Source organism: Pseudorasbora parva, chromosome 10 (genome assembly GCF_024679245.1).
Source record: "Pseudorasbora parva isolate DD20220531a chromosome 10, ASM2467924v1, whole genome shotgun sequence".
Classification (NCBI taxonomy): Eukaryota; Metazoa; Chordata; class Actinopteri; order Cypriniformes; family Gobionidae; genus Pseudorasbora; species Pseudorasbora parva.
Window position 1 is genome coordinate 3,407,358 of NC_090181.1, and position 26,531 is coordinate 3,433,888.

Below are 26,531 nucleotides of genomic sequence, written 5' to 3' on the forward strand. Positions count from 1 at the left end.
AAGAGATTTAAATATCGGTCAGTTTTGTTCTATTAAGAGATTTAAATATCGGTCGGTTTTGTTCTATCAAGAGATTTAAATATTGGTCGGTTTTGTTTTATCAAGAGATTTCAATATTGGTCGGTTTTGTTTTATCAAGAGATTTAAATATCAGTCGGTTTTGTTTTATCAAGAGATTTAAATATTGGTCGGTTTTGTTTTATCAAGAGATTTCAATATTGGTCGGTTTTGTTTTATCAAGAGATTTAAACATCGGTTGGTTTTGTTCTATTAAGAGATTTCATTATCGGTCGATTTTGTTCTATTAAGAGATTTCAATATTGGCCGGTTTTGTTCTATTAAGAAATTTAAATATCGGTTGATGTTGTTCTATTAAGAGATTTTATCGAGAGATTTCAATATTGGTCGGTTTTGTTCTATCAAGAGATTTAAATATCGGTCGGTTTTATTCTATTAAGAGATTTAAATAACGGTCGGTTTTGTTCTATCAAGAGATTTAAATATCGGTCGGTTTTGTTCTATCAAGAGATTTAAATATGGGTCGGTTTTGTTCTATCAAGAGATTTAAATATCGGTCGGTTTTGTTCTATTAAGAGATTTAAATAACGGTCAGTTTTGTTCTATCAAGAGATTTCAATATTGGTCGGTTTTGTTCTATCAAGAGATTTAAATATCGGTCGGTTTTGTTCTATCAAAAGATTTAAATATCGGTCGGTTTTGTTCTATTAAGAGATTTAACGGTTGGTCGTTTTGTTCTGTTAAGAAATTTAAATATTGGTTGATTTTGTTCTATTAAGAGATTTAACGGTTGGTCGTTTTGTTCTGTTAAGAAATGTAACGGTTGGTCGTTTTGTTCTGTTAACAGGTTCAAATATCAGTCGGTTTTGTTCTATTCAAATATTTAAATATCGGTCAATTTTGCTCTATCAAGAAATTTAAATTATATAAAAATTTTGTTTCAAGCTAGAATAAATAATTCTCAAAAAGCATCAACGAAGATCATCAGTTGTCTTAAAAAAAAGCCAGTTGTCAAATAAATACGTACTTTGGAAACATACGCTGACAATACCATAGCACAACTGATTTACAGTCTAAAATCTGCACTTTCAATTAAAATTGGGGCTCTAAAAAAATATTTTATGCCACCATCTTTTCCATGCATTGCATTTTTCCACTAAGACAGCAATGCATTATGGACTTCCACAAAAGATACATGCCATGTTGCCTCAGATTTAGAAGAAAGTATCATATATGATCTAAATTTTACAAAAGCATTTGTATCAGGCCAATGTCTATGATGTCTAAAAATGCAGCTCACTACATTAAGTGGAGATGGCTAGCAATGCAATATTGGTGGATGGAAAGTCTGTGCATAAGGAATTTAAGGGTGCAAACGCATTCCTGCATGAGGAGTGACACCTGTAAAAACCTACAAACCCAAAGAATTCCCGTATTCAGCAACGAGACATCCTGAGCGATTCCACAGCGGTGTGGGAAACAGCAGTCTGTCCTCACCCGCGCTCTTATTAGTCAAGCTGTTTGTTTGTTTTTGTTGTAGTGCTTTGCAAGCACTGTATTCTGGATGCTTTGTTGAATTGCGAGGAACACCATCTGTCTGTTTGAGGCTGGTAACGGTATAGGATGTGTTTGTGTTTGAGAGCCGTCAGGAGAGATTATGGGACATGAAGCCTTCTGTCCTAAAGCCTAGAAAGATCCCTAAATAGACAGCACCAGAAACGCTCAGAAATTATTAGGCAGAATCACAGGTATTCAAGCTCAGTGAATCTGAGGTATGCATGTATGTATGTTTGGATGGATGGAACAATAGATTGATAGAAGTATAGATAGAACAACAAACAGACAGATAGAAGGATAGATAAAATGATAGAATAACAGACAGATAGACAGACAGATAGACAGACAGACAGACAGACAGATAAATGATGGATAGACAGACCGAACGATAGAACAGATAGACAGACAGATGATAGACAAACAGACAGACAGACAGACAGATAAATGATGGATAGACAGATCGAACGATAGAACAGATAGACAGACAGATGATAGACAAACAGACAGACAGACAGACGATAGACAGACAGACAGATAAATGATAGATAGACAAACTGAAAGATAGAACAACAGATAGACAGACAGACAGACGATAGATAGATAGATGGAGAGATAGATGACAGACGGATGGATGGATAGATGGATGGATAGCTAGATAGATAGAACAAGAGACAGACAGACAGAAAGACGATGGATAGATAGACCAAAAGATAGAACAACAGATAGACAGACAGATAGACGGTAGATAGATAGACAGACAGAACGATAGAACAACAGACAGAGAGATGGATAGAACAACAGACAGACAGACAGAACGATAGAACAACAGACAGACAAAATGATAGAACAACAGACAGACAGACAGAACGATAGAACAACAGACAGACAGAAAGACAGAAAGACAGACAGACAGACAGAACGATAGAACAACAGACAGACAGACAGACAGACAGAACGATAGAACAACAGACAGACAGACAGACAGACAGAACGATAGAACAACAGACAGACAGAATGATAGAACAACAGACAGACAGACAGAACGATAGAGCAACAGACAGACAGAACGATAGAACAACAGACAGACAGACAGAACGCTAGAACAACAGACAGACAGAACGATAGAACAACAGATAGACAGAACGATAGAACAACAGATAGACAGAATGATAGAACAACAGATAGACAGAATGATAGAACAACAGATAGACAGAACAACAGACAGACAGAAAGATAGAACAACAGATAGACAGAACAACAGATAGACAGAATGATAGAACAACAGACAGACAGAATGATAGAACAACAGACTGACAGAATGATAGAACAACAGATAGACAGAACAACAGACTGACAGAATGATAGAACAACAGATAGACAGAACAACAGACAGACAGAATGATAGAACAGACTGACAGAATGATAGAAAAACAGACAGACAGAATGATAGAACAACAGACAGACAGAATGATAGAACAACAGACAGACAGAACGATAGAACAACAGACAGACAAAATTATAGAACAACAGACAGACAGACAGACAGAACGATAGAACAACAGACAGACAGAAAGGCAGACAGACAGACAGACAGAACGATAGAACAACAGACAGACAGACAGACAGACAGACAGACAGACAGAACGATAGAACAACAGACAGACAGACAGAACGATAGAACAACAGACAGACAGAATGATAGAACGACAGACAGACAGTATGATAGAACAACAGACAGACAGAATGATAGAACAACAGACAGACAGATAGACAGAATGATAGAACAACAGACTGACAGAATGATAGAACAACAGACAGACAGACAGACAGACAGAATGATAGAACAACAGACTGACAGAATGATAGAACAACAGACAGACAGACAGAACGATAGAACAACAGACAGACAGAATGATAGAACAACAGACAGAGAGAACAACAGACAGACAGATAGACAGAATGATAGAACAACAGATAGACAGAACAACAGACAGACAGAATGATAGAACAACAGACTGACAGAATGATAGAACAACAGACAGACAGATAGACAGAATGATAGAACAACAGACAGACAGAATGATAGAACAGACAGACAGACAGAATGATAGAACAACAGACAGACAGACAGAATGATAGAACAACAGACAGAGAGAACAACAGACAGACAGATAGACAGAATGATAGAACAACAGACTGACAGAATGATAGAACAACAGACAGACAGACAGACAGAATGATAGAACAACAGACAGACAGATAGACAGAATGATAGAACAACAGACTGACAGAATGATAGAACAACAGACAGACAGACAGACAGAATGATAGAACAACAGACAGACAGACAGACAGACAGATAGAACAACAGACTGACAGAATGATAGAACAGACTGACAGAATGATAGAACAACAGACTGACAGAATGATAGAACAACAGACAGACAGACAGACAGAATGATAGAACAACAGACAGACAGATAGACAGAATGATAGAACAACAGACTGACAGAATGATAGAACAACAGACAGACAGACAGAACGATAGAACAACAGACAGACAAAATTATAGAACAACAGACAGACAGACAGAACGATAGAACAACAGACAGACAGACAGACAGACAGACAGAACGATAGAACAACAGACAGACAGACAGACAGAACGATAGAACAACAGACAGACAGACAGAACGATAGAACAACAGACAGACAGAATGATAGAACGACAGACAGACAGAATGATAGAACAACAGACAGACAGAATGATAGAACAACAGACAGACAGATAGACAGAATGATAGAACAACAGACTGACAGAATGATAGAACAACAGACAGACAGACAGACAGAATGATAGAACAACAGACTGACAGAATGATAGAACAACAGACAGACAGACAGACAGAACGATAGAACAACAGACAGACAGACAGACAGAATGATAGAACAACAGACTGACAGAATGATAGAACAACAGACAGACAGACAGAACGATAGAACAACAGACAGAGAGAATGATAGAACAACAGACAGACAGACAGACAGAATGATAGAACAACAGACAGACAGAATGATAGAACAGACTGACAGAATGATAGAACAACAGACAGACAGACAGAACGATAGAACAACAGACAGACAAAATTATAGAACAACAGACAGACAGACAGAACGATAGAACAACAGACAGACAGACAGACAGAACGATAGAACAACAGACAGACAGACAGACAGAACGATAGAACAACAGACAGACAGACAGAACGATAGAACAACAGACAGACAGAACAATAGAACAACAGACAGACAGAACAATAGAACGACAGACAGACAGAATGATAGAACAACAGACAGACAGAATGATAGAACAACAGACAGACAGAATGATAGAACAACAGACAGACAGATAGACAGAATGATAGAACAACAGACTGACAGAATGATAGAACAACAGACAGACAGACAGACAGAATGATAGAACAACAGACTGACAGAATGATAGAACAACAGACAGACAGACAGAACGATAGAACAACAGACTGACAGAATGATAGAACAGACAGACAGACAGAACGATAGAACAACAGACAGAGAGAATGATAGAACAACAGATAGATAGAACAACAGACAGATAAACAGAATGATAGAACAACAGACAGACAGAATGATAGAACAACAAAAAACAAACACAATGTCATTTCTGGATCAAAAAGTAGCGCAGTGGTTTCTCACCTCCACGATGCTGCGCAGATCCCTGACATACATGCGCTCCGTCTCAATAATCTCCATTACGACACGATCCACGTAGGTGAGCTGAGGGTTTGGGGCCATGCTGACGGTGGCAACTGGCGACGGAGGATCTGCGATCGAGGGATCTGAACCCGGCCACTCGAACCCGGGACCTAAAGAACCCTCCGGAGGACTGAGCTCCAGGTCAATCCCAGCCCCTGCAGATGGAGGGCTAACGTTGCCCTCGACGGACGATCCAGAGCTGGACACACCGCTGACCGGCCGCCCGTCCTCTGAAGGCTCAATGCTGGACAGGGAGCAGCGGTCTGTGGCTCGTGGATCGTGACTGCCCACAGACGAACCGGTAGACAAACGAAGACATTCTGCTGGAGACGAAACAAAACAAGAATTTAGCATGCTTAAAAAAAAAAGTTTTGTGCAAATGCATTTTTTTGCGTTGAACAGCATTTATTTGACACCCCTCCAAATAACAATTCAGGTGTTTAATTACTTCATGGCCACAGGTGTATAACTCAAGCTCTAGGACTGCAGACGCTTCTACACATATTAGTGAAAGAATGGGTCGCTCTCAGGAGCTCAGTGAACTCAAGCGTGGGGCCGTGATAGGTTGCCGCCTGTGCAATAAGGCCATTCCTGAAACTTCCTCACTACTAAATATTCCACGCTCAACTGTTAGTGGGATTATAACAAAGTGGAAGCCATTGGGAACAACAGCAACTCAGTCATAAAGTGGTAGACCACGTAAAATCTCAGAGCGGAGGTCACCAACTTTCTGCAGAGTCAACAGCTCCAGACCTCCAAACTTCTGTGTCCTTCAGATGAGCTCAAGAACAGCGTAGAGAGCTTCATGGAATGGGTTTCCACGGCTGAGCAGCTCATCCAAGCCTTAAATCACTAAGAGCAATGCAAAGCGTGGGATGCAGTGGAGTAAAGCAGCCACCACTGGACTCTTGAGCAGTGAGACGTGTTCTCTGAGCGACCAATCACGCTTCAGGCTGACAATCCCATGGACGAGTCTGGGTTTAATGGTCACCAGGAGAACGGGACTTGCCTGACTGCATTGTGCCAAGTGTAAAGTTTGGTGGATGGGGGGATTATGGGGTGGGGTTGTTTTTCAGGGATTGTGTTTGTACTCTTATTTCCAGTGAAAGGAACTCTTAATGCTTCAGCGTACCAAGACATTTGGGACAATTTCACGCTCCCAACTTTGTGAGACCAGTTTGGGCACGGCCCCTTCCTGCCCCAACATGACTGCGCTCCAGTGCACAAAGCGTCGGTCCATAAAGACATGGATGAGGAGTTTGGTGTGGAGGAACTGGACTGGCCTGCACAGAGTCCTGAGCTCAACCCGATAGAACAGCTTTGGGATGAATTAGAGCGGAGACTGAGAGCCAGGCCTTCTCGTCCAACATCAGTGCCTGACCTCACAAATGAGCTTCTAGAAGAATGGGCAAAAATCCCCATAAACACACTCCTAAACCTTGAGGAAAGCCTTCCCAGAAGAGCTGAAGCTGTTAGAGAGGGTGGGCCGACTCCATATTAAACCCTACGGATTAACAATGGGATGGCATCACAGCTCATGTGCATGTGAAGGCATGTGTCACAAAACTTTTGTCAATATAGTGTATATACTGAATAGATGTTGATATTAAGGTATTCATGGCTTTGTGATACCATAAACAAGCTGTTTTGACACTTGAAATGAAGTTGATATGAATTTTCAGCATACTACTACTACTACAAAAAAAAGAAGAACAAAAAAAGTTTGATTCATTTGATTAATTTACTTTCTGCTACTTAAGTCCTAGAAACCCTGTACCCTGAAAGCCGGTGCTGTGGTTTGATGCAAGAAATGCTTTTTGACATGCCCTGATTCTCTCTCAACACTGACATCAAATCCTGGCTGGGAACGGGAATCCTGTGCGGCAGGAAATAAAGGACAATCTATCGGACACAGTCTGAGAGAGACGGATTTTAGGGTCACAGATTGACGTCATACTCAAGTTATTATACTAAAGTTATGTGCTTCAGTTATTATGCTTAAGAAACATGTAAAAAGACAATAAATAGACATTACAGATTATGTTATCTTCACGCAATACATGCAAAACACACAGCAAAGTGAAGTCTGACTCGCAAAACAGTTCTTTAGATAATCAATCAAAAAGACTCACCGCAGAAAGTGCTGTTCTTCTTGCTTTCCAGTACAAATATCTAAAACATTCTTAAAACAATTAAATGGCATTAAATAAAGTAAGTTAATGCTTAAAACAAGAACTTCTGTCAAAGGTGACAGAAAAATAAACTTAAATTAAGTCTGTTTTATTACTCTACTGGCAGATATTTGTTCTTGTATTAAGCATTAAACCACTTCATTTTAATCAATTTCTCAGTAAATGTATATTGATTTATGTTTAGATATTTGTACTGGAAAACTTTTGCAGTGAAATCAATCAATGACTCAATTAATGAATCAATTTAACCATTTAATCCATTTTCTCCTGAGATTTGGAGCCAAATTGCAAGTGTGTAAAAATGACTTTAGAAAGAAGGCAGCATCATGATTTTATTTTCACAAAGAGATTGGTTGGTCTTAGTGAAACCTGTTGAGACCCTTCCTATCAGAACAGGCTGCACAACTCCTGGTTCAAGCTCTTGTTCTCTCCAGACTGGATTATTGTAATGCTCTTCTGGCTGGGCTTCCAGCATGCACTATCAAACCCTTGCAGCTGATCCAGAATGCAGCGGCGAGAGTGGTCTTTAATGAGCCGAAGAGAACGCATGTTACGCCTCTCTTCATCAAACTGCACTGGTTGCCAATGGCTGCTCGCATCAAATTCAAGGCACTAGTTATCGCCTACAAAACAACCACTGGCTCTGCACCAATATACCTAAACTCACTTGCTCAGACTTACACACCCTCCAGAAGCTTGCGTTCTGCGAGTGAGCGGCGCCTCGTGGTTCCATCCCAAAGAGGCATGAAATCGCTCTCACGGACATTTTCCTGGACCGTTCCCACCTGGTGGAATGACCTGCCGATCTCAATTCGTGCTGCAGAGTCTGTAGCCATTCTTAAAAAACATCTTAAGACACATTTTTTCCAATTGCACTTGACCGATACAGAATAGCACTTACTGATCACCACAGCAACGACCAAAAGCGCACACTCCTGGATCATATCTACGTCTCTCATCCGGATTTGTGCCCTCAGGCGGGTGTGTTACATAACTCTTATAATCCGGTGTACTGTATATTGCGTACGTGAGTTTTTGTTGTAGATGGCTATTGCTGCACGTTTAGCTAGAATGCCATACAAAACCAACCCATTGGGCCACTGAATCTGCATTAACGACAACAGCTGGGGCAACAGCCTTAGTCCTAATGGGTTATCATAGCTATCAAAATCCAGTGTTCTGTATTTTCCGTACGTGAGTTTTTGTTGTAGATGGCTATTTATAAAAAAAAAAAAAAAATAATAATAATAATAATTGTGTACAGTGCTAATTAATTGAGATTTCTTACAGCTCTTACAGGTTGTTGGCCTTGTCTGTTTCGTTGCTTCTATTACTCTCCCCTTTTTTGTAAGTCGCTTTGGATAAAAGCGTCTGCTAAATGATTAAATGTAAATGTAATTGTAAATGTTGACTTTCGCAATCTTTGTTGCCTTATATGCCAACGGTGACAGTTCAAAAATGGGGAAAAAGCACTTTTTGGGTTTTTTACCCCAAGTTTCACTTCTTTTGTCATCCTCATTTTAAAGGCCCTCGATAGTTCAGTCCCAGATATATTGAGCTCTTATTGCGGCTCCATGAGTAAATTGGTCAATTGTACACATTTTCAGTGGCCAAAAAACAAATGTGGGTCACTTAACATACATACTTTTCTTTTAAAGAGGAATATCTGAACAACAAATAATGTTGAAACTAGATATGTATATCATTTGAGTGCCATAAATATTGTTATTTTTAAAAGTTTTTCACCCAAAAAGTATTAAATGTATCTCAATATGATTTTAGATTCTGGTTCTTAAACGTTACAAACCAAAATTGACCAATTTATTCATGGAGCCAGATTAATATCTCCATATCTCTGGGATTGAACCATCAAGGGTCTTTAAAATGAGGATAAGAAAAGAAGTGTTTGTTAAGAACCAGAATATAAAATGATATTAAGTTATTCTTAATACTTCTTGAATTATAGGCATGCAAACTTGTGCTTTCCCTCCATTTTTGAATGGTCACCTTTGTATTATAATGCAAAAAAGATTGCTAAACTCAGATTTCACTAATAGACATCATAATCTCTGTGTAGAAATAAAATTTGGCTCCAAATGTCAGGAGAAAATGGTCATTTTGAACTCTTTTGTACAAAACAGTGGATTACTCAGTGACATTTAATATTTTAGCTTTCTTCTTCATTTATACTTTTCTTTAAAAAGATTAAAATCAATGTTTAGCCAGGACTTCTGGTTGAGTCGACACTGAATGACCCGCCAGTGTTTGGACAATGGCAAGAATAGATAATTTTAGGCATAATAGCCTGGGAAACTGTAGTCCTTTAGATCAGTCATTACACAGTGACTGAAAATGAAGACATGTGAATGTTGTCATGCCAAATGTTTCCTGAACGACTACGTCAGTTCGAGCTCTTTTTCCACTGGGCTTGTAGATGCATGATACGAGCGAACTCACTATATGAGCTCACTAGATGAACCTGCCCACGTTTAACCACGAAATCCAGCCGCAAGCCTCCACATGAGCAACACGATCAAATCTTATCAGCCAATCACGGCTCCATGATTAATGCGTGATATCCCACACCCATCACACAGGAAAACGTCTCCATACGATCAGCTGTTTTGAAATCTGCTGGTGTCCTGGTTTAGTGTTTTCAATTCATTCCTGCCTTTGGTAAGAGTAAGACCAAGAGTATGAGTCTCACTGCTCTGATAAACACACACACACACACACACACAGATCTCGCATGACAGCAGCTGTCAATACAGGAAAGATTGTGTCGTCATTATGAGGAAATGCAAACATCGAGAAATATGAGAAATATCTGGTTTTTAAACTCTTTTTAGTTTTAAAGACAGAAGGATACAAACATAAGACTCTGGACAACACTGTGATTTCTATTCTTGCATTGAAATTTTACATTCATAAGCATTTTTAAATGTCCACTGAAGTGCCTTAAATGCGCCGCATTATTCAATGTGTTGACGTGATTTCCCCTGAAACGGCGTCAGCTGTTAGCAGCTCCTCCCCTTTTTTGAAACAGCCAATAGCGTTTCGTTAATATACAGTTTGACTAGAGCGCAAGAGCGGACCTTCTCTCTCTGTTTGGTAAAGCCAGTTTCCTCTAACACTGTTTATCATCATAATCTCCTCCATATCGCTTTGAAATGCAGCGTTCTGTGCAGAATTCAAATGGGTCGATATGTTTGTTGTCTGCGCGGACTCGCGCATATGATCCGCGCTGCGCTCGCGTCTCTGTAGTCTAGATTTAGACCAGAGCCGTTGGTGTGTGTGCACTACTGCGGTGTGTGAAACTAACGTGAAAACAGACTTTATTCGCCTCAAATGAAAGCATATTTAAACTGAATCGATTCCTATCACATATATAGTGTGCTGTGCCTTTCACCATGTAGAAATTAGCAAATGTGTGTTAACAACTGACCGATTTCAGCTTCAGCAGCGTAGGGGGCGGGCTTTAGATTCTAAAGAGCATTTTGATTGGACAGAAAATTTGACGAGAAAGTGAAGCCTGCGATGATGTCACCAAAATCTGAGATTCGTTTTAACGGAAGTGGGAGACTGTACATTTTGAATGCTTATATCTCCTAAATGCAAATTTTGTCATAGTTTTGAAACACACACCAGCTTATTCATAACTTTGAGGCTAACACAGTCATACTAAAAGCTAAAAAACGTACATTTTGATTTCAGTGGACCCAGGGACGTGCACAGGGGGGTTGCTCAGGTTGCCCGGGCAACTGCCCATATGCCCTTCTCGACTCACGTTGCCCTTCCGAGGTGGAAAAAAATAAACAAAAAAAATAGTACAATGGATGCAGAATTTCACGTAGGCCAAGATACAAAAAAAAAATATCGCAAAGCCTCGTTCACTTCCATATTCGGGTACCCGTCCGAAAGTGAAAGTCAAGCAATTGCTTGGGGCACCGAGCTGGCCTGGGGCCTCAAGACAGCGACAGGTTAAGAATAAAATGCAACGACAAACTGCTTGAGCGCCCCTTTGATAGTCAATGCAGTAAAGTGCAATGACACTGTTATCGGAATCCCCCTCAAGGGGGCCCTCTCAGTCGTCGCTGACAGCAGCCACCTGCCGGCAAAATACAAAACCTCCTCGGCGATCATGAAGCGGAATTATGCTTTAGGAAGCCAGAAAAGAAAAAAGAGAAAACACAAGATAGTGGTAAGTGATAAATTACACTATATAAAATAGCTTTATTTGTACAAAAATGGTGTAATTTTGCAGCAGGTAGGCTAGCAAAAATATGTTAATGTTAGCTAACGTTACCTGCCTGGCAAATGCTGCTTGTAACGAACAGTTAGTGCAACTTTTTTTTCAAACGGACGGAATATGGTTACATTGTAATATGTTTTTTAACGGGATAAGGAAGACGCAGATCTGTTCCAGAATAACTGTTTATCGTATTTAATGACATAAAATTGCTATAGCTTTGTAATAGGTTTTGATGAAAGTGGCAAAGCATGCTATACTAACTATTTTTATGCTATGCATAAATAACCTGGAATAGTTAATATTGCATTAACTATTATTATAAACATTATTTAACCAGAAAGAGGCAGAGGAACATGATTTTTTTATTTATAATAATTTTAATTTATAATAAATATTTTATTTATATTTTTCCTGAGCAGAACATAAATACCACTAGGGGGCATTGAAATAATAATGATAATGGCAATAACAATAATATGTAATTGGACAGATCATGGGGGGTGGTTTCGGTTGGGGGTGTGGGGGGGTTCCCTTTTTTAGGTCAGAGCAACTGCCCCTCAAAAATCCTGTGCACGTCCCTGAGTGGACCTTTAAGATATTTATTAGAAATGGAACAAAAAGTTAGAAAACTTGAATTTAAATTTTACATTCATAAGCATTTTAAGACTGAGATTTGACGTTTACTTATAAGACATTTAACAATTTATAAAACTGTTGAAATAATTAAATCATTTATGAAATGTGTTTACATTCATAAGCATTTTTAAGATACCCGGGGTTCTTGTTATAAATGGAACAAATTATGAAATTGTTGAACAATGAAAAGTGATAAAATTTGGTTTAAAATGTAAAATTCATAAACATTTAAGACACTTAAGCTAGACAATGTCTTAGAACAAGACACACAATTATTGAAATAATAAAATTAAGAAATTTGCATTGAAATTTTACATTCATAAGTTTTCTTAAGATACTATCTTGTTATAAATGGAATATTTCATGAAATCATTTAAATATTTATTAAATTTGTTTTAAATTGTAACATTCATAAGCATTTTACACACTGCGATTTGTGAAATCGTTGAAATAATCAAATATGATTTTGAAATTTTACATTTATTAGCATTTAAGACACTGAAATTAAATAATTACTTGTTAGAGATGGAACAAATTATGAAATCGTTGAAATAATGAAATATGTATTTAAAGATTTACATTTACAAGCGCTTTTCCTACACTTTGACTTTCTTTTTATGACTAGAACACTTTCTAAAATTGGTGAAATAATTAAATTATTTGTTAAAATATTGAAAACTTCACATTCATAAGCATTTTTTAAGACACCCAAAGTTCATAATGGAACAAAATTAAATGTTTGGCAACGAAAGAATTTGTGAAATATGTATTGATATTGCATTCATATTCATATGACACATTCATAAACACTTAAGATCTAAATGTAACAATTTATTTTTACATTTGCAACAATTTATCGATAAATCTACTGATTAATAATGAATAATAATCAAAACAGTAATCGGTTTCAAAACTCATGTGACCTTTCCTAAGCCAAACAAACTTATGAATTCATTATATTTCTATTTTATTTTTCCCAAGTAATGCGTGTGTGTGTGTGTGTGTGTGTGTGTGTGTGTGTGTGTGTGTGTGTGTGTGTGTTCATGTAGTGTTACCCTTATCAGGACTAGTTATGATAAAGTGAGGCACAACGATGAACGTACAGGAAAACCAGTGAAGTCTGAATCACGAACAAATGACTCATATGAACCGATTCTTTAGTGAATCAATCATTCAACTCATCTAGTGAATCACTAATGGGCTCTGAACTGAATCAGATGTGTTTGCATGCGTTCATGCACCGTGAAATGACTTCACCAGGACTAGTTTTGACAAAGTTTAACACATCAGATTCCACAGAACGGATAAAACAATGGAGCTTCTCATCCGCTGTATATCCTGGAGGCTACATTAGGAAATTTATGACTGACCTGTTATAAAGAAAGAAACTTGGATATAAATGTATTACTCGATGCCGTTGATCATCAATGAAAAACAGGGAGCAGCACTTTGAATCTGACAACCGGCTCGCCGTCTTTTATTGCTGACCATTTTCATTAAAAAGGTGAAAAACTTCTGTGGAAGCTAAAAGTTCCCCAATGACATTGACTCTAAAGCACTCCTGGTTTAAACACCTAACGTCCCAATGCCGTTCGTTCACAGCTGTTTAAACGAGTAACACTCACTAAAAACGACACTACACCTCAAATAAACCTTATTTTCGGCAGTATTCGTAAGCGTTTGATTCCTCTACAGGTTTTATTCTGCTGTGTGATGGTCAAACATTACTTTTACTATTGCTCACTGACCTTTGCATGCAAACAACACACACGTCGTCTGAAAAGAGTATGAACTGTGATTGTGTTGACCAAAAGACCCTGATAATGAATTGTTTGTTATTTTTTCCCTTTGTTGCACTTTGAGATTCTTTGGAATGAAAAGTGCGTTATAAACAAAATATATTATTATTATTATTATTACTTAACAAAAAATTTTAATGTTGTCAAAATGTGATTGTGATTTAAACGGCACAATCATTGCGGTCGGTTGTCTTAAATTATTGTGATTAGATGATTAATCAATAACCGTGTCACTCCAAACACACACATTCCTTCACACGCTTACAGGAAACCAAAACACACCTGACACTCGCTCACACGCGCTCGCTCACGCACACGCACTCTCACACGCTCGCTGACTCACTCACTCGCTCGCTCGCTCGCTCGCTCGCTCGCTCGCTCGCTCGCTCGCTCGCTCGCTCGCTCGCTCACTCACTCACTCACTCACTCACTCACTCACTCACTCACTCACTCACTCACTCACTCACTCACTCACTCACTCACTCACTCACTCACTCACTCACTCACTCACTCACTCACTCACTCACTCACTCACTCACTCACTCACTCACTCACTCACCCACCCACCCACCCACTCACTCACTCACTCACTCACTCACTCACTCACTCACTCACTCACTCACTCACTCACTCACTCACTCACTCACTCACTCACTCACTCACTCACTTGTTTTTGTGAAATGTGGGGACATTTCATAGGCGTAATGATTTTTATACTGTTCAAACCGTATTTTCCATCCCCTTACACTGCCCCTACCCCTAAACCTATCACACACACACACACACACACACTTTTGAAGCCTTTTGAAAAGTGGGGACATGGGTAATGTCCTCATATTGCACCCTCCCCTGTAATACTCATTACACACATTTGTGTCCTGATATTTCACAAAAACAAGCACATATACACACACACACAGGAAACCAAAACTCACCTGACACACACATTCTTCACAGGCATTCGCCTGGAAAAGCGTGACGTGCACATGACACACACTCATCCCGACTGACTAACATCTGCTCAGACAGGCGGAGAACAGTGTGTGAATTACTCAATAATGACTCAAATTATATAGATACATAAAGTGATTTATATCACAGTGTATGATTTTTACACTTCCCTTTGAAACAACACCAACCTGTACGGAGGGACCTCCAAACGCGGATGACTTCAGCTCGATCCCTTATCAGTAAACAGCTCTGTGCACACTAAACCAGACTGAAAACAAGCATTAACCCGCATTCCTTCATGTCTGCCTCTGAGCACAAACAATCATTAACTCACGTCAAGGTGAGTGTAGTATTTGGACCGCTGGAAACGGCTCGAGATAAAGATGCCAGCGAGCGTCACAAATGTGCTACAGATCCGCTCGTCTGCGGAGGAATAGCTGGCATTCCTGGGATGCTTTTATTCTCAGAGCCTGAATTCCTGGATCCTCAGAGACAACAGAGAGGCTAAAACTCACGAACACCTTCGCTCTTCACCTTATCATCCAGAAGAGGAAGAAACCGCTCGAGTACACTCAAAAGAATTCTGAGTAAAAAACAACCCAATGTTGGGTCAAATATAGACTAACCCAACAGTTGGGTTGTTTTAACCCAGCGATTGGGTTGTCTTAAGCAAATATTTAACCCAACCACAGGATTAAAACAACCCAATCGCTGGGTTAGTCCATATTTGACCCAACATTGGGTTAAAACAACCCAACTGCTGGGTTAGTCCATATTTGTGTACAGAACTAGCAAAAGTGACATTTAGAATTTTACAAAAGATTCTATTTTAAACAAATGCTGTTCTTTTAGAACTTTCCATTCATCAAAGGATCCTGAAAAAACAAAATAATAAAAATAAATAAATAAAAATAAAAATATTACTATTATGAACCAATTTGAAAATTCTAGCCGATAAATTAAATTAAAATTATATGAAATTAATGTAAAATAAATTCAAGATTCAATTATACACTAAATAATAAAATAAATTGAATAAATTAAACAATTAAATAATTAAATAATTTTTTTTATTCTAACTTAAATTACAAATTATAAATATGAAATGACAAAATATGATTTTTTTATTAAATTAATATGAAATAAATGAAACACTAATATATAATATCAATTGATTTAATTAATTATAAAATGTATCTAAAATGAATTAAACATTTAAATTACAAAATGATAAAATAAATTACAAAGTAAATTAAATTAATTAAAAAAAAATTAAATTAATAAAAAAATAAACATTTAAATTAAAAATGATAAAATGAATCTAAAATAAATTTTACAAACCTAAAATAAATTAAATAAATCTAAAATCAATTAAATTAATCTAAAATAAATAAACTAAACTAAATTAAATATAAATTATAAAATAAGTTAAATGGAAATAAAATCAATTAAACATTAATATATAATAATATATTATATACTGATTTAATTAAACACATTTAATTAAAAGATATAAAATGAATTAAACATTCAATTACAAATTATAAAATATAAAATCAATGAAATTAATATAAAATAAGTTAAACATTAATATATTATATATTATATATTATATACCAATTTAATTAAATAAATAAGCAAATAAAACAAATATAAAATAAATAAACATTTTAAATATGTTTAAATATAAATGATAAATTAAATTATGAACTATAAATATAAACCGTAACTATAACCACACAATAAAGTGTACAGTAGAATATAAAGCATGAGTGGATTAATGATTGGCATCATCACATTTCCTCCCAGACTGTTACAATCACACACATCAGTCACACACACACACACACACACACACACACACACACACACACACACACACACACATGCAAATTTCACACAGGCCACCGTCCACAGTCAAAGCAGTGACGTCTAACAGAAGATCTGATCGTGAACGGTTCACTGACGTAAAACACTGACCATGGCATACACTATAAAATGTTTAAACTCATGTATGCGCGTGCAAAAGTGTGTCAACTAAGAAGATGCAGAAAAGCGAGTCTAGTGATATCTCTCACCTGAGGCCAGCAAATGTTTTCCTGATGTTACCAACGCGCCGCACACCTCAGAGTAACACACCGAGATCTGATCGGATCTGATTAATGTGTGTCGGCGTGAAAACACTCCCTACAGCCTCGACACTCCTATAACCACACCCACAACACACACACACGTCAAAATACACAACACTTAAAGCTCTTAGAGACCGTTTTTTAAACCATTATATAAATGCCAATTATTTTCCTTCTTGCTGTGTAAGTTGACAATAAATACACATTTTCCCAGAGAATTAAATATCTATATCTTTTTCTAGTGGATTAGTCTCCAGTGAAGTCTCTGATTTATTCCTAAGTATTCTGTTTTAAGACATTGTTTTAAATTTGATCTTTACTGCCATATTGACATTCCTTTGGGTTACAGGACAACAATCAATGCATTACAGATATGCCAAATTGTATACATTTTAAAAAATGCATGTTTCTTTCCAATTCATGACGCCTGCATCTAAACGCAATTCATTTGTAACTCTTTTGACCCTGCCGACAGCCCAGAAGGCATTCTGTGGCGAGTCAAGACAGATGAACGCAGTTTAATCCAGTTGTGTTTGAGACGCTTTAGTGCTGTTCTCATTGACATGTCAGAGAGAGATGTTTGGATGAAATTAGCGAGGCGGAGCGCGTCTCTCTGAGGCTCGTTTCACTGCACCAGCTTCACAATCAGCCCGTCTTGTTGTGCCAAATGCAGTTTTATTTTATTCAAGTTCCGTTTAAAATGTCCCTTTTTTACTCTATTAATGTTTGAATAAAAATGTAGCGATCAAAAAGCATGTCTAATTAATTTAAATTTAAATTAAATGTGTATTTATTAAAAGCTTAGCAAATTGTTTATTTTATATTCTCAAATTTCGTCAACATTTTTCTGGATTTCTTTTTTTTTACTCCACTTTAATGTTTAAGTAAAGTAACCTGGTTGCCTTAAAATTCTGAGCTTATTGAAATTAAAAATTTGAGTTGATACAATGAAGGAAATTTGTTTAATTAATAGAAACTCAAAATATTATTGTATCTGAACCACATAAAAAATTGGATAAATCATGAAAATAGCACAATTTGGCTGCATCATCAGAAATAAAACACACACAATTACGCAATACGCTTACAAAATCTTTTAATAATATTTTAATAAAGGTTGTTGAACCTCAAAAAATGATCATTGTATTAAGTCCAAAAAAAATGACGTTTTTATTTAAACATTAAAATGTGGTCCAAAAATTAAAACAGGAAATAAAAATAAAAATTATTTATACATATACAGTGGGGCAAAAAAGTATTTAGTCAGCCACCCATTGTGCATGTTCTCCCACTTAAAAAGATGAGAGAGGCCTGTCATTTTCATCATACACTTCAACTAAGAGAACAAGAATGAGGAAAAAATCCAGAAAAATCACATTGTCTGACTTTTAAAGAATTTATTTGCAAATTATGGTGGAAAATAAGTATTTGGTCACCTATAAAAAAGCAAGATTTCTGGCTCTTACAGACCTGTAACTTCTTCTTTAAGAGGCTTCTCTGTCCTCCACTCATTACCTGAATTAATGGCTCCTGTTTGCACATATTACCAGCATAAAAACACCTGTCCACAACCAGTCAGACTCCAAACGCCACAATAGCCAAGAGCTGTCAAAGGACACCAGAAACAAAAGTGTAGACCTTCACCACGCTGGGAAGACTGAATCTGCAATAGGTAAGCAGCTTGGTGTCAAGAAATCAACTGTGGAAGCAATTATTAGAAAATGAAAGGCATACAAGACCACCGATAATCTCCCTCAATCTGGGGCTCCACGCAAGATCTCACTCCGTGAGGTCAAAATGATCACAAGAACGGTGAGCAAAATATCTAGAACCACACGGGGGCTCCCAGTGAATGGCCTGCAGAGAGCTGGGACCAAAGTATCAAAGGCTAGCAACAGGAACACACTATGCCTTTCTGACATTCATATTTCATTCTGTAACTGGAAAAGAAGTGAATATCGGCTCGTGTGTACATGATCCGCATGATGAGGCGCTCAGTCACGCTTTAGTAAAGAGCGCGACATCTACTGTTTGAATTTTGATACAAATTTAACAAGAAGTGGTGTTATGACAAAATCAGTTTAATAATATCTCAGTCATGCCCCCATCTTTCTGCAGAACGCTTACGGTTTACTTTAAGTGTAAAAGAGGGAGTCTTTGATTCATCTTCTGAAAGCATGCAATGAATGAAAAGAAGGCAATGTATTATTTTCTTTTACAGTTATATTATTATTATTATTTATGTAATCAGGGAGTTTTTTTTTTTTTTTAAATGTCGCAAAAACACTTTGTTCCTACATGAACTGACTACCTCTTTGCACTTCAATAAAAAAATTAAAAAAATTGTGGTATTTGGCATATTTGTTTTTGCTGTAGTTTTTAGGGGGTTATTTTTCCTGTAAAGATATCGAGATATATTTTTTGCTCCATATCGCCCAGCCCTACTTTCAAGTCTCGTGCTTAAACGGACAAACTCACACAAGAAGAAGCCGATGTCAACATGTCCATCTTGATGAGTATCCAAGCAGACATAGTCTGAATATGCCTTAAGTTAAAGGGTTACTTCAGCGATTAGCATATGGCTTTGTATCAGTAGAAACCCTGGAGTATAATCAAATAAATGTGCTTTCCCCCCTCATATCCCCCTGAGACAAGAGATTTATGCATTTTATTTCCGGAAAAATTCCTCCTATGATGCAAATTGATGATTTTTGCCTCATAGGAGGAATGTTTGGCCAAAGGCTAAAGACTACAGCCAGCAGAGGGAGCCATTTCCACGTTTTGAACCCGCACATGTAGTATGGAGATCACACTCACAGCTCAGCTCGCAGCTGCAGGCACTCATTTAAACGGAGCGATGGTGAGCAATGGAAGTCTTTTAACTTCTCAAATTAATTTCTATGAAAGGTAAGCTTGCAAAGGCATGAACTGAAACGCGCCAGACTGAACTTGCATTGTGAATGTATGCCGCGAGTGTAGTCGCGATTACCTCAGCTCTCATCACGAGCTCATTTTAGTTTGAATTTTATTTTTACTGTGGGTTGTTGCAATGTGCTAAATAAATATTTGCATAATTTGTAATTGATTTATTATTTGAAACTTTAATATTAATTAATGCTGTTGCAATGTGCTAAATAAATATTTGCATAATTGTAATTGATTTATTACACTGTAAAATGTTCAATAAGTTATGACAACATATGTTTTTACATTGTTTTAACTCATCAATATAAGTTAAGAAATGTTAAACTTGTTTTTATTAGTTATACAAGATGTAACTCAAGTCAGTTTAACATAATTTAAAGGGGGGGTGAAATGCTGTTTCATGCATACTGATCTTTTTACACTGTTAAAGACTTGGAATCCCATACTAAACATAGACAAAGTTTCAAAAGTTAAGGTGGACGTTTGATGGGAGTATTTCTTTGTCAAAAATACTACTTCCGGTTAGTCATAAGTTACGGCAAGTTTTTTGAGATCATGCGTCCCCTTTGACGTTAATGGGGGCGGAATTTCCTTGTATGGGCCGTACGGACAATTCTACCGGAAGCGCGTGAGAGAGAGAGAGGGAGAGAGAGCGAGAGAGGGAGAGAGCGAAAGCAACAGCCTACGCCCATCAAAGCGCTGGCTTGTAGGATGCTGGACAGGTGACAATTACACATAGCACATAATGTCACCAAAAAAGTGCGTTTTTGGTTGCCAGACCAAGACAGTCCTGCACAGATTCTCTAAAACCCCGCGTTAAGGCAACAGTGGATGTAATTTGCTTTTCCGGATCAGCAACGGAGTTGCGCGAATGTTTATATCTGTTCGCTGCATTTCGGTGCCGACTGTTTCATAAACAAGGCCCAGCTCGACGCCGGATTTTCCCAATCGCCTAATGCTGAAGGATGGAGCAGTCCCAACGTTAGAAGGGTGAGTGAGACTGCTTCAAATGTCTGTGTTTTTTTTAGTCCGCTTACTGTCTACACAAACCACGCGTAAACACACAAACACACACACGTGCACAACTGCACTTCCCACATGTACACCTTCAAAGACAAAAATACGACGATATAATTCAAGTATAAATATGTAAATAACACAAGCCGCTAAGCATATTATATAGTTAGTGTATATCTTGTACCACATAGAGACGTCCTGCTCTAGTCGTTTTTGCTGCTGCTCCTGTTCAACTGCAGCCTCTGGGTCTGATTCCGGATCATAGATGTATGGCTGTATCTGATTAAAAGCCATATTTTTATTTTGAATAAAGTTTTTTCCCCGCTGTTAGGGATGACACAGCTTTACGACGCACTCGACTCAACACACAGCGCGCTGCTGCACACGTCATTATTTAGCTCCGCTCACACGATACGCCCCCACCCGCTCGGCTTTTTTCGGAAAGACTCGGAACAGCGCATCTTTCTTATATAATTATTAAAAAAATAAAGACTTTTCGGAGATATGCAGGATGCAATGCTACTCTATAGGTACTCAAGATTGACATGACACTGACTGAAACTGAGTGTTTCACCCCCCCTTTAAAATGAAATAACTTAAACATCCAAGTCGAAAAATTGCCTTTTTTTTTACAGTGTATTTGAAACTTTAATATTTATTAATACAATTTCAATGCCTTGATTTTTTAGTAAAGTTACACAGTCAGAGCATTAGCCATAAATGCAAAGGATAATTGGCATAATTTCTTTTAGTGTTTCTAAATTAAAATAATTTTTATTTTGCTGCATCTCTACTCAATCACATAAACGTCGCACACCTGTGTGTGATAGGTGCGTAGGAGAGCAGGACAAAAAAAGTCCAATTATCAACAAATGAAAAGAGAAGTCCCGCACACTATCAACTTGCAATTAAGTGATTTATTGTTGCAACGTTTCGATCTTCCTCAGGCATGAAAAAACATAAGAAACTTCTGTTTCTTTTAAAAGGTAAAATGATTGGTTTACCTTGACCTCAAGATTGTGATTGGTCAACGGTACCTTTTAAAAGAAACAGAAGTTTCTTATGTTTTTTCATGCCTGAGGAAGTTTGAAAGATCGAAACGTTGCAACAATAAATCACTCTTAATTGCAAGTTGATAGTGTGCGGGACTTCTCTTTTCATTTGTTGGTGCATCTCTACTGACAATGTTCTGCTCGGTGTGTCGTCAACACGCTTCAGAAGATGCCAAAACTAGTAGTTTCATTGTTGGTACTAAAAACCTAAAACTGGAAAACATAAAAGACCACGAATCATCCAAATGCCACATCCAGGTAAAAAAAAAAAAAAAAAAAAGCGCACCGATCCCTACTAATTTAATGAAATGTATATCAGTTCATGGTTTGTGTGTGTATAAGAGAGAAATAAATAAATTCAGCATTTCATTGAGACTTGAGATTAAATAAACTGCTTAAACATTGTAGAGCTTGTATCAATTTTTCACATGCAGTTACACATTGTCGGTTAAAACCAGGAAAGAGGCTGGTAAAAACATTGAGTGGCTGGTAGATTTTGAAACTAATCCACAGTCGCCGGTGGACAAAAAAGTTAATTTCCATCCCTGGTAAGCAGATATACATCACATGTTCATTTTTGGGTGAACTGTCCCTTTAAATCTGCTGGAATCAGTGAGAGCCTTGGACTGATGCCTTTGGGAAACCCTGCCGGCACAGAAACTCACCCCAGGAGGCAGGAAGCACAAACTGTGTGTGTCGACTGGAGTATTTAGTAACGACTCGAAATGAAACCGGGAGAGGAGACTAATTACACTGCCAGCCCGAGTCACACATCCAGCTTCTCATTAGACCAAAATATCTGCTGACTGAATCCATGCAGGATCACCAGCCGTCACACACACACACACACTCCGCCGTTTACACTAGTACGTGTTCGCTGTATAACACTGTGTTAAACGCACTAGTGTGGACATGGCCTCAAACAACCCATTGGATGACTGAAGTGACCTTGACTTTCTTTAAACCAATTTTGGACTACTAAAATAAATAAATAATAATAATTAAAATAAAGCATAATATATAAAATAAACTAAAGCAAACAAACTAATATAAAAATAACAAAATTAAAAATGAACTAAAACAAATAAATAAAATACACTAAAGCAAACAAACTAATAAAAAAATCATAAATAAATAAAATAAAGCAAATAAATATATAAAATAAACAGTAAACAAACAAATCAAAGCAAACATATAAAAACTGAAAACTAATAAATAAAAAAACTAATAAAAATATAAAATAAAATAAAACAAAATATAATCTAAAGCAAATAAAATAATTTGAATAAAATAAAGCAAACATAAACAAGATAAACTAAACTAAATTTCCATAAATAAGATAAAATAAGGTTAACTAAAATACACGCACGCACACACGCACGCACGCACGCACGCACGCACGCACACACACACAAAATGAAACAATCCTAATGAGACAAATAAAAAATTTTTTTTAAATAAAGGAATAAATAGTTAAAAACAGGTGCCAAAAAATGTATAAAACAATGATATAGAATGATAAAAGGCATCAGCGTGTCATTCCCAGGTTAGTGCTCAGTAACAGCGCTCATAAAGCTCGTCCATTTGGCCAACACATGTTCACACACAGCTGAACCAATTCCTCACGCCACAATTAACATGTCACCTCCTCGCCATCAACAACGCTTTCAGACTATTTTTACTCGGCAAGAGCCTCAGACACAATGAGGATCTGTTTTCACCTGAACCCCTTCATTTCAGAGCAACCTGTGCATTTCTCCCGACCAACCGTGTAATTTGTTGTGATTACAGGGTTAGTCGAGCGTCGGATCTGCTGATAACCACACAGCGAACACACAACTCATGAAAGAAACCATTATGGGAAATATTTTTGATGACAGACAGTGAGTCGCAAGCATTTTTTTCAATACTTAACAACTGTTGAAACTTGATTTTTCACATTCACACTAAAGTTCAATTGAAAGTTCACCCAAAAATAGTCAAGGGGGCTTGTGTTACGGCACATTTGGCGCTTGAAAAAATGTTCAAATTATGGGTTATTCTGCAATAAACCTCCTTTTGCGTTCGACTGAAGCAAGTCATACGGGTCTCTCTAAAAGCACAGCGTCATATTTAAAACTGTCTACACTGTAAAAAAATCCAACTCACAAAAATTCAGGCTAATGATTATGTTTTAGTTAACTGGACAATTAAATGCAAAAAAGTTGGCTTAACCAGTGAAAAAGAGTTAGTTTAACAATTTCTGAACCAACCTAGTATTAATTGCAAATTCAATTTCACTAAAAACCTTAATAAGTTGATTGAACTCAATTGATTTGAGTAAACTCGTTCTCTCAGTTCAATTGAGTAATGGAGTCTCCCAAAACTTGTATATTTAAGTTCACTTAACTTGGTGCTCACGTTTAGAGGTCGACCGATTCATCGGATTTGCCGATTAATCGGCACCGATAGCTGATTGGTGGAACAATCGGTTATCGGCAAAAATCAAAACCGATAGTTTTTCCGGTTTGCGTCCGTTGCGGGACCTGCGGAGAAGGCTGCTGTCATTACACAGTAGCCTACGAGAGTTCTCAGAAGGGTCTGCTGGCATTATATAGCACGAGAGCGGCCTCTAGAGGACAAATAAAAAACTATCACTGATTACATTGACACGTGACGTGAGGCTCGGCGCTTCACAGCACACGCTGCACAGAGCGCGCTGAGACATCTAGATGCTTTAGCAGGGGAAGAACAGCAGTATATGTACTTTGTCGTCGAGGCTGACAGGGCGCTAATATTAGCAGCAACGGTTACCTCAGGAATTAAAACGATGCAACTGAGAAACTTTTTTTGATGTGAGAAACTGTATCATGCATCCAACAGAAATATAAACGCATTAGACGTCAATACACATGTTGTTATTTTGATAAGAAAACCGTTGTGTTCTAAAAAAGCGAACTGTTTGGATTTATATGAAATGATAACACTTAATATAATACAATAATATTCAATTTGTAACATTAAGTAAGGTTAATTAATGCTATAGAAGTATTATTCATTGTTAGTTTTATCTGTTAACCTTTTTTATGCACTATGAACTAACATGAATGATTAAGGTAGAATTGTATTGATCGAATATTAATACATGCTGTAAAATGTACATTACATAATGCATTTAGTTCATGTAAGCTAAATAAATACATCATTGTTAACAAAAGGGACGTGCAGTCTGTTACCTGACATTTACACACGTTTCTAGGTTATAGCTTAAGAAACATTTATTTGTAATATTTTAATGTTTTAGTTATTTTCTGTAGAATTTTTTTTCTGTTAGAACTCATTTTAATTTTTCATATTTACCTATGAAATTTAACACATTTTCATGGTTCAGTACTTTTTTAATTTCTTGTAATAAAGTTCAGCACTGCTTTTTTACCTGTTATTTTATGTATTATTATTATATTTTAATCTAGTATCTTTTTAAAAACTATCGGTCGATTAATCGGTTATCGGCAAGCAAGGTTTAACCTAGCTATCGGTAAAATCCACTATCGGTCGACCTCTACTCACGTTCACTGTACTTAAATTGTTAAGTTCACCAAACTGGGTACACCAGAAGTTCAGTACACCATGCTGGGTACAACCAATCAAAACTTCAGCATGCATTGCAGCATGAATAAATTATACATCTGAATTGTGACACCTTTTCTTTGATTTTTAATATTTGCTTTTACTTTTGCACTTTTGTTCTGATGTTTTTGTAGCTTGTTTTATGTTCAGAGTTAATCTGTTCATCGAATTAAAAAAAAAGAAGTATTGTCACCATTGTAGAGATTCATACACGGATTCTTGATGTCTCTGCATGTCTAACTAATGCCGTAGATTTAAACATTTTGTGCACAAAAAAATAAAATCATAAATTGTTCAATTACCACAAGAGGATATTTTTAATAATATTTCAAAACTATTAATAACTGCTTTGACAACCAAAGCATTAGACTCTGCATGAGATCAGGGATTCGGATGTTTTCATCGTCAATGACTAAACAACATCACTTGATGATATTTTCTCTTGACTTTTAGTTTTTGAGTTCCTTCCCAAATGTGTCTCACAAACACAAAACAGCCAGAGAAACATTATATTATAATACTATACAGTCAAGGGTCAAGAGCCCAACTAAAGCAAACACTGATCTCCATCATGGTGACTTCAAACAAAACTATTA

General features: G+C 37.1%; 1 protein-coding gene across 6 annotated transcripts in view; it reads right to left on the bottom strand.

Moving 5' to 3' along the window:
• LOC137090888 (pleckstrin homology domain-containing family G member 3) overlaps window positions 1-26,531 on the bottom strand; it is a 112,843-nt gene that overhangs the window by 54,124 nt on the left and 32,188 nt on the right. For 5 of the 6 annotated variants that reach the window (XM_067454882.1, XM_067454880.1, XM_067454881.1 and 2 more), the window contains exon 3: window positions 5,311-5,693. In XM_067454882.1, the coding sequence (XP_067310983.1) occupies window positions 5,311-5,693 (383 nt within the window). The remainder of the gene's footprint in view (window positions 1-5,310; window positions 5,694-26,531) is intronic. The other variant, XM_067454879.1, reaches the window with a different exon arrangement.